Source organism: Portunus trituberculatus, chromosome 37 (genome assembly GCF_017591435.1).
Source record: "Portunus trituberculatus isolate SZX2019 chromosome 37, ASM1759143v1, whole genome shotgun sequence".
Taxonomy (NCBI): domain Eukaryota; kingdom Metazoa; phylum Arthropoda; class Malacostraca; order Decapoda; family Portunidae; genus Portunus; species Portunus trituberculatus.
The window spans coordinates 10242615-10253110 of NC_059291.1; the positions used below are offsets into that span (position 1 = coordinate 10242615).

General features: G+C 38.2%; 1 protein-coding gene across 1 annotated transcript; it reads right to left on the bottom strand.

Moving 5' to 3' along the window:
• Window positions 1-1989: 1989 nt before the first annotated feature.
• Window positions 1990-8703, bottom strand: LOC123514398 (40S ribosomal protein S28-like). The gene is made up of 3 exons (XM_045272311.1): window positions 8555-8703; window positions 3238-3434; window positions 1990-2038 (listed from the first exon to the last, which is right to left on the bottom strand). Exons 1-2 carry the CDS (start codon window positions 8675-8677, stop codon window positions 3264-3266), a joined length of 294 nt encoding a protein of 97 aa, XP_045128246.1. The 5' UTR covers window positions 8678-8703; the 3' UTR covers window positions 1990-2038; window positions 3238-3263.
• Window positions 8704-10496: the final 1793 nt, after the last annotated feature.

Here is a 10496-nt window from a genome sequence, read left to right on the forward strand (position 1 = left end):
AGAGAGAGAGAGAGAGAGAGAGAGAGAGAGAGAGAGAGAGAGAATAATTTTTCATCTTTAGCACCACTACTCTTGCATGTCCTTTCTTATGCAATCACTTCTTACCTATCTACAGTCTATGTGAAGTCAGTTGATGAGCTTGCTTGTCAAGGTTATAAATAAATAAACAAATTAAAGTAACACTTACCATGCCCCCTAAAACTGTAGTACTGCCCTAGCACTTGATGCAGTCCTCTAGCCTCTTAGGGAAAGAATCTACAAGGTTTTCCTGAAGATGCTCGCCTAGAAAAGAAATCCAAATATTCCTGATGGCAGTCTCCAGTTTAGGAAGAGATGATGCGTCTGTGTCTGTCTTACAGATGACATTTTATCGTGTCCCTAAGTTCTCAATCAGGTTGAAGTCAAGAATGTTGCCTGGTCAGTCTTTAATGTGCTTAACTTTAGTCATGCAGCCACTTCACCAATGATTTGGCATGGTGCAATGTCCTACATGAAAATGTCTTCCTGCATATCCTTGAACAATTTTGGGAGATGGTGACAAGTTCAGCAACATTGTAATGGGCGAAACATCCCTGTACCAAGTGATGCAGGATGCTTCAGTGTCTTCTCTGTGTATAGTGCTGTAAGGAGGTCATTGTCAGGCTTATGATACACTATTCCCAACTACTTACTGTGACAAAAAAAACTTGCCTCATCTGACCACAGTACTTTCCTCCAGGTCTCCAGTTCCCATTCTTGATATCTCTTTGCAAAATTCAAACTGAGAACAGGTTTCTTGCAAGCATGATAACAGTGAAATTGCAGCCTGTCATGGAGGCACTGCTGCACACACTCACAGACCTAATCAGGTAACTCCTGATTTTTACTTTGATTCACGAGCTGTCAGGCAGGGATTGCCAGAAACTTGCCTTCCAATAAGTTTCTGGATCCTTGAATTATTTAAATCTTAGCCCAACAGACTTGGAACAAGGCTCTCCATGTCCTTCCAACATTCATTAAGAAACCACTTAATGAATTTCTGACACACATGGACACTGATACATATATGGACATTAATATTCTTCAATGAGTGACCAGACTTATGCAATATCACTGCTATTTTATCCTCTCTACTTCTGACCACCAGGAAAACTACAGCCAAGTCATGAAGATACATGAGAAAAATGGTCAAATTAGTGAGGGACAATGTGATAACATTTCTACTAACAGAACAGGCTACTAGTTGTGTCTGCCTGTGCAGGTAAGTGTTGCCAAGACATCACAGCTACCAATCAGAGCAATTTAACTTGTCAAGCTATGAGAATACTCTCACCTTCAGAAATGACATTCACACAAAAAGTAAATTCATAAATTCATCACATTGGATAAACTGACTTTCCGTGCAGACTGTACGTGACTGCTTAACTCATTCCTTACTACATTTATCAGCATTTTCTACTTGTCTTTCATACAAATGCTAAAAATGATGAAAAGAAACGTAATAAAACACACAAATGATAAATGGTAACGATAATAACTCAATATGTACATCCTACAAACATACTAAAATGGTAACAGTTAATAATAAAAGAAAATTACCTAAATATGTACATCCTACACACATACTCAAACAAATACCATTATACTTGTGTATGGAAAAAGTGAATGTATTTTAGTCTTAAATCTAAAAGTCAAGAACAGACTACGTAATTCAATGTACATTACTTCCAATGAGAAAAAAACAGTGACGTTCCATGGAATCTATGTATCAAGTTTAAGAAGAAATATTTACATATACACAATCTCAAGACAAAAGACCTTAAATATTGTAGTTCCCACTATATCACACACTATAAATAAGCTATACGAGAAAAGTACATAAAAAATTTTATCTTCTCTGAACAAGATCAGGATTAATGTCTAAATTTGAAAATACACCAATAAAATGTAACTACATGTACAATATCAAAATAACAGAATACAAACAAACAAATGGTTAATGAAAGGGAATTATCCTTTCAACATTTATTATTTCATGTATGATGTGTACTCGGATAACCTGAAAGGAAGAAATACAGCATTAAATTCCTCTATTCCTAATAAAAAGTCTAACATAATCAATTTTGGGTATATGTAAATATCAACAGTAAAGAATATACAAACACAATATGATCAGTTAATTTTTTGTATAAATATCTATAAAACCAATGAAACCTTTCTATTGGTTCAGCACACCTCACTAACCAATAAATAAAAAAAATAAATAAAATAAGACAATCTGATACTGTTAGAGTTCATGACAAATTAACAAAACATGTCAAGCAGTTATGGCCATACTCAAGTGATCACACTAATTGCAGCATTGATGTGTGTAATTCACTGTTTGATCTGCTGCAGTCTCTGACGAGACAGCCAGACGTTACCCTACGGAGCGAACTCAGAGCTCATTATTTCCGATCTTGGGATAGGTCTGAGATCAGGCACACACCACACACCGGGACAACAAGGTCACAACTCCTCGATTTACATCCCGTACCTACTCACTGCTAGGTGAACAGGGGCTACACGTGAAAGGAGACACACTCAAATATCTCCACCCGGCCGGGGAATCGAACCCCGGTCATCTGGCTTGTGAAGCCAGCGCTCTAACCACTGAGCTACCGGGCCGTGTGTGTGTGTGTGTGTGTGTGTGTGTGTGTGTGTGTGTGTGTGTGTGTGTGTGTGTGTGTGTGTGTGTGTGTGTGTGTGTGTGTGTAATTCACCACGGTCGCCTGCTGGTCACCCAGCCAGTCTTCACCATTACAGAGCAAGTTCAGAGCTCACAGACCGATCTTCAGGTAGGACTGAGACCACAACACACTCCACACACTGGGAAAGCGAGGCCACAATCTCTCGAGTTACATCCCGTACCTATTTACTGCTAGATGAACAGGGGCTAGAAACATTAAGAGGCTTGCCCATTTGCCTCGCCACCTACAGGACTCGAACCCGGTCCCTCTCGATTGTGAGTCGAGCGTGCTAACCACTACACAATGTGTGTGTGTGTGTGTGTGTGTGTGTGTGTGTGTGTGTGTGTGTGTGTGTGTGTGAGAGAGAGAGAGAGAGAGAGAGAGAGAGAGAGAGAGAGAGAGAGAGAGAGAGAGAGAGAGAGAGAGAGAGAGAGAGAGAGAGAGAGAGAGAGAGAGAGAGAGAGAGAGAGAAATATCATCAATATGGGTAAACCAAATAGCACACCTTTACACCCCCAAGGAGACTCACCTGTGTAGCGACAGGTGGTGTGGCGATCACCTTAATCTGCGCGCCTCACGTTCAGACTCCAGCAGGGTGAGGATGTCTCCCTCCCTAACGGGTCCCTTGACGTTGCGAATGATGGAGCGGTGTGTCTCATCCAGGAACTCAACACGCACCTGGGTACACTGGCCCTGTGATCCAGTACGGCCAAGCACCTTGGTCACCTGCCAGGAAATTGCTGCTTTAGTGATAACATTAGAACACAAGAAAATGAGGGAAGCTGGAAGAGGACATCATGCCTGCACATGGCAGTCAAAGTATAAACATACCTACCTTATTTTAACTATCATCCCCCTATCATATCCTGTCTCCATATCATTGTACATATAAAAGAATATTCATGGACTGAGTAAATAGAAAAATGGGAAGAAATGAGTGACACCACCAGTCATAGAGGTTTTGTAAGTAAACCAACTGAGGAAGCAACAAGCAATAGTGCCAGTATATATATATATATATATATATATATATATATATATATATATATATATATATATATATATATATATATATATATAAAATATACAAACAAGCAATATACATATTAACAAGCAACGAACAGGATAGGGGTGTCAAAGCTGTTCGTAGAGCGGAAATATATTATATTATATATATATATATATATATATATATATATATATATATATATATATATATATATATATATATATATATATATATATACAGTAATACTAAGCTTAACGAACAGGATAGGGGTGTCAAAGCTGTTCGTAGAGCGGAAATTATATATATATATACGTAATTTTCCCATAGGAAATAATGGAAATAGGGGGATGTGTTCTGAGCTGGTCTCCAACATACCACATGGGTTAATATATATATATATATATATATATATATATATATATATATATATATATATATATATATATATATATATAATATATATATATAAATATATAGATATATATATAAAATATATAATATATAAATATATGCTATATATATATATATATATATATATATATATATATATATATATATATATATATATATATAAGACAGTATTATCAACAAACAGCATTGTAAGAATATTCTGACTTTTTAATTAAATAGCACACACACACACACACAGGCAACCCCCGCTTAACGAAGGTTCACATTAAAAAATTTCGCTACGATGAAGGTATCCTTTTACTATCAACTGCTTATTTAACGAACATCAAACTCGCTTTAACGAAATTTTATCCAGTCAGGCAGGCAGTTTTTCTGGCTATAGCATCAATGACTCACATCCCCCCTGGGACTTCCTCCTTTGTGCTTTTGTCTCCAGAAGCAATGACCTGACTCCTCAACTCTCCCTCATTCACTCATTGTCTTTCCCTTCAAACTGATGGATTTCCTGTATTTGGTAGTTGGTGCCTTGCTTCTTAATATCTTGCTCACTAATTGATAGAACTCCAGAGAACTGAGCTGGAGTCAGTCTGAAATACTGTCCAAATTTCCCTCATTCATTTCTAGCTCTTGAATAAGATGATGATATTCACCACTCGAGTCCTTCATAAACCCAATTCTTTTCCCTTTTATCATTCAAGGCTAAAGATAACATTAATAACTCTTCTTCCTCCACCTCCTTCTCCTCCACGTCAGGGGAGGAGAAGGATACCATCTTCCTTCACTGCAGAAGGAACTGTCAAGTCAGCCAGCCTCCACCGCAAGGAATGTCTCACCTAGCTTCGTGCTCGGTGTAAACATACCCATAGCAATCAAAGTCAGCCTGACTCTCATGCGTCGTGTGCCTCATCTCTGGTGTGAAACGGCCTTGACATGGCTGCATGTTGTGGTAGTATATTCATTGTACTTAATGTCTATGAAGTTTTTATTTCCTGCACTCAGGTATCATCATATATTGTGGCCTATAAGTTGAGTTTTTAAGGTCTTTTTTTATATGATCAAAACTAGGGGTCAACTTATGGAGTAGATGTAAAAAAGCAATCTTCAAATATATTTGCACCAGTAACATTAGAATACTGGAAAATTGCTACTGAACTTGGCCTAAAGGTTGTGTTTATACATGTAAAAACCAGAAACTGCTACACATGAGGACTGCACTTAAGGGGGATTTACACTTGGCAATTTTTGGGAGGTAATATTGCCGAAACGTGCTGCCGACAATTCCGGCTGGATGCTCTCAGGAGCAAGTACGTTCACACTACTTTCTTGGTGTACATTAACGATTTAGATATAGGAATTAGTAGCAAAGTATCAAAGTTTGCAGATGATACTAAGATAGCATGTGCAGTACAGAATACAACGAGACCTGGACAGGCTGATAGCATGGGCAGACAGGTGGCAGATGAGTTTAATTCTAAAGTGTCAGGTTATGCATTTAGGTAAAGACAACACAAACTTTAGCTATGGAGATGGAGGGATGTTGGCTAGAGGCGGTAGAGGAAGGAAAGGATTTAGGAGTAGTGATAGACAGGACTATGAAATTTTCAAAGCAATGTTTAGAAGCAAAAAATAGGGCAAATAGGATCATGGGTTTTATAAATAGAAATGTTAGTTATAAAAGTAAGGAAGTGGTGCGTAGCTTATATAATTCCCACAAATGTTTCACCTCCCTCACTTGCTCCAGCAAGGCCACCTCGGCCTCCCGACTCCAAATGAAGTTGTCTGCATTCATCAAGGATGCTTCTCTGGGTGCCGACATGTTTGCTTATATTGCCACAAGTCGGCAATAGTGGCAATACAAGACCAACACGGTCGGCTAGCTGCGAGTAGCGCTCCCAGTCTCAGACCGAGACACAAATTGCTATCGGCAACATGTTTCAGCAATATTGCCTCCCGAAAATTGCCCCTTTACTGACATTCTGTAGGAACAACAAAGTACCTACACAATACTGTAGTTTATTACTATAGAATATTTCATTGATACAAAAGCTAAAAATATAAATATTTTGTAATGAAATGATCATGGTTGACTGCTTAGTTCTGTCACCTAGTAATAAACTACAGTATTCATGTAGATATGTTGTTGTTCCTACTTACTACAGAGTGTAAGTTCCTTGCACAACATGTCAGAGGAAGAGGCGTCTCTCTGAGTCAGGAGTCCTCTCCGGCCTCCTTGAGTCCCTTTCCTATGAAATATTCACATCACCATTAACATAATTCTTTTGGGAGTATGTGTCGTCCCAATGAGTAGCAGTTAATTTAGTTTCTTTTGTACCAATATCTGAAGTAGGACTGTAGGTGGTTGGACACTTACCATTAAAGTTATGCAAGTAAATATTCATCTGATACAGTTGTGAAACCAGTGAGTACAGAAAAAAATAAAGACTCACTGCTTGCTTATGTTGAAATGCTTGAAGTTGGGGGTGTTTTCAATCTGTTTGAATTGTTTTATTTATTTTACTGTAGATGAAACTTAATTTACAATCCAGTACTTTTAGGAGGGGTGTTGACTTATCTGCAAGGTAAACCTATAGTACATTTTGGGATCAAATTAAAGAGATCAACTTATGTGCCAAATCAACTTATAAGCTGCAATATACGGTACTGTTAGGTTAGTTTTAGTGTTACGTTAACTTAGATTAAGTCTGTTTTGGTCTAGTCATTTGGGGAAACTAAAATAAACCAAATTTAGCATTTTTCTAAAAAGTCTGTGACAAAAATCCATATTTGGTCAAATGATAGACCCATTTGCATTATCCGGACTTTTTCATTATCCAGACTGGTGCTTGCACCAATTAGTCAGGAAAATCAAGGGTTGAGTGTATGAGTACGATTGTCAGGTAATTAGTAGTACATATGGTCAATTTGCAGTTTCAATCAATCATGGAATCTGTGGTGTGGCTTATGTTTCTCGTATGGGAAATGTAATGAAATGATTGATGATACATATAATTCCCATTGCAAATCAATATTTTTCAAGTTATATCTTTTTAAACTCCAACTTATGTCTACTTTTCATCTTTTTGGACCTATGGGAAATTGGGTTTTATAGGTGGGGAAGCAATGTCCAAATTGTTGCAAAATCAGCTAAATCACATAAAAAAAAAACTCTGAAAATACTTTCATGGTGGTGGTGGTGGCTGGATATGGCAGTGGCACTGTTACTTTGTTTATGTTGAGCAGCAGTGCCAGTACTACATTTCTGGCTGTATCCACTACACCACACCCCCAAGGGGATGTGGTGTAGAGCCACCATCAAAGTATTTCCAGTTTTTTTTTTTTTTTTTTTGTGATTTAGTTGATTTCAAACCACTTTTGCAATGCACATTATTTGATTTAATGCTCTCCCACTAAAAAAAAACTGACTTCCCACAGGTCAAAAAGATTGATGGAAATGAGAGGTAGACATGAGTTGAGTTGAATAAAGCTATAACTCGAAAAATATTCATTAGCAATGGATATTATGTACATCAATCAATTCACTACTTTTCTCACCAGAAAAATGTGAGGCATATCAGATTCCATGGTTGGGCAAAACTGCAGACTAACTGTGCATTAGCACATATAATGTTCCCAAAAAATAGTAATTCTTTTCTTAGGCAGAATTCCAACGGAGTATAGAAGAGCATCAATATCAGAGGAAGGGCAATAGATTAAAATTATATAAAGGTTACAATGTAAAATATGAATTTCACAATTTTTTTTCTGTAAGAGCAGACTACCGTGGTACAGTCAAACCAGGAGTGCTTTGGAAATTGAGGTGTTCCCAAGTGCATTGGTTCGAATCCTGGTCATGTTCCAATGGTAGGAAGGGCATCCACTCGAAGTAATAGTTCCTAAACGCTAAAACCCAACCCCTGTCAGAGACAAAAAAAAGTTTTAACGCAGATACGACTAATCTGACCAAGTAAACACATAATGCCAAGTTTTCGAGTGCTGCCACTGGAGTCAGTGCAAGATATACCAAAATAATTACACTGTGAAAGGAGTCATTTGCCTATGTTATTGATATTGTTTAATAACGTACATTTTCACCTTTCAGGCTACCTACACCAAACAAACCGATTACTAATTGAAAGGCCGAGGATCACACACATACACACACTAAAAACACTCACGATCATACACAAATATCCACACCCACGCCACCTATACACACACCCACGCTTGCACATGACTAGTACTCACAGCCACGAGTAACGCAAATACACACCACACACCTGGCCAGCAACATCCTCTAGCAGTACTCGCCCGTCCTGCCTCCCTCCCTCCACTTCTCGCCACACAATCAAGCTCAGAGGTTTAACAATTTCCCATGAGAATTCCTTACTGCTAGAAATCAGGTGTATCCACCCTAATAATTACTCACACGAGCGAGCTTCACGGGCTTATCCATGTTGACAGTGAGGCGGCGTGGGAAGGGGACCCGTGCTGCTCCTTGCTCGCCACCAAGACGTGGAAAATATGTACTGTTTTTACCAACTAAAATCATTATGTTTAGTCACTTATTTTATATTTGAAAAATCTACCATAACATTTTAAAGTTACTTCTAAGGTTCTTTCTGTAAGCTTGACGGTCTTCTCCCTTTTCTTGTATACCTTCGGCCAAATACATAGGCATATTATGACACAAAATATATTACTATGAAATGTTTTAAATAGTTATAAACTAGAGATTATACATAACAAAATGAATATTGCATTTTTGTTTTTATATATATATATATTTTTTTTTATGAATGTTACGGCGCGCTTTTCAAATGCGGTCATACTCACGTGGCCTTGTCAACTTCAAGAGAATTTTTTTTTTTTTTTATGTAAGAGGGAAAACTACCAAGGGAAAAAAATATTAAAAAAGGCCCACTTAAATTGTAGTCTCCATTAAAGAATCAAAAGAATTAGTCAAAATTCAGGGACAAATGTCTCGACACCTCTCTCTTAACATAAGTTAAGTCGTAGGAAGATGGAAATACAGAGACAGGCAAGGAGTTCCAGAGTTTACCAGTGAAAGGTATGAATGACTGAGAATACTGGTTTACTCTTGTATTAGAGGGTTGGACAGAATAGGGATAAAAGGAAGAAAGCCTTGTGGAGCAAGGATGCAGGAGGAAGGGAGACATGCAGTTAGCATGAAAATAGTGATAAAAGATAGAAAGGGATGCAACATTTCAACAGTGAGAAATAGGCTGAAGACAGTCAGTCAGAGGAGGGGCCCAGAGTTGATGAGACAAAAAGCTTTTGATTCCACCATATCTAATAAAGCTGTACATAATGAGTGGAACCCCCCTTAACATGCAGAGAGTACTCCTTACGAGGGCAGATAAGACCCTTGTACAGAGTTAGCAGTTGGAGGGGAGAGAAAACTGGCATACCTAACTTCATAGAAGCTGCTTTAGCAAGAGATGAGATATGAAGTTTCCAGTTAAGATTATGAGTAAAGGACAGACCAAGAACATTTAATGTAGAAGAGGTAGACAGTTGAGTGTCACTGAAGAAGAGGGGATAGTTGTCTGGAAGGTTGTGTTGGTTAACAAGGTCATTAATGAATAATAGAAAGAAAGTGGGTGATAGGACAGAACCCTGAGGAACTGCACTATTAATAGATTTAGGTTGGTTGTCTACCACGGCTGCAATAGAACAGTCAGAAAGGAAACTTGAGATAAAGTTGCAGAGAAGGATAAAAACCATAGGAGGACAGTTTGGAAATCAAAAGCTTTGTGCCAAACTCTATCAAAAGTTTTTGATATGTCTAACGCGACAGCAAAAGTTTCACCAAAATCTCTAAAAGATGACCAAGACTCAGTAAGGAAAGCCAGATCACCAGCAGAGCGACCTTGATGGAAGCCATACTGGCAATCAGATAGAAGATAGTGAATATTTAAGAATCTTCCTATTGAGGATAGATTAAAAAATTTTAGACAAGCAAGAGATTAAAGCTATAGGACAGTAATTTGAAGGATTAGAATGGTGATTCTTTTTAGGAACAGGCTGAATGTAGGCAAACTTCCTGCAAGAAGGAAAGGTAGAAGTCAATAGGCATAGTTGAAAGAGTTTGGCCAGGCAGGGTACAAGCACGGAAGCACAGTTTTTGAGAACAATAGGAGGGACCCCATCAGGTCCATAAGCCTTCCAAGGGTTTAGGCTAACGAGACCCCGTCCCTTACTGTATAGGCTACCCTGTGCAGGCTGCTGCCTTATAATGGTTGGTTTGCCTTTTGCAAGCTCTTCCTATGAGCATGTCCAGCTCATTTAGCATCAAAATCTATTAGCTTTTATCTCACATGGGTTCTGGTGAAAGATATAAATGGAGA

What these genes read in the sequence shown, in the direction of transcription:
- LOC123514398 (XM_045272311.1), bottom strand. Translation starts at nt 8,677, where the DNA reads ATGATTTTAGTTGGTAAAAACAGTACATATTTTCCACGTCTTGGTGGC. An exon ending in AGCCCGTGAAGCTCGCTCGT is followed by an intron (nt 3,435 to 8,554) that starts GTGAGTAATTAT and finishes ATTTCCTGGCAG; the next exon opens with GTGACCAAGGTGCTTGGCCG.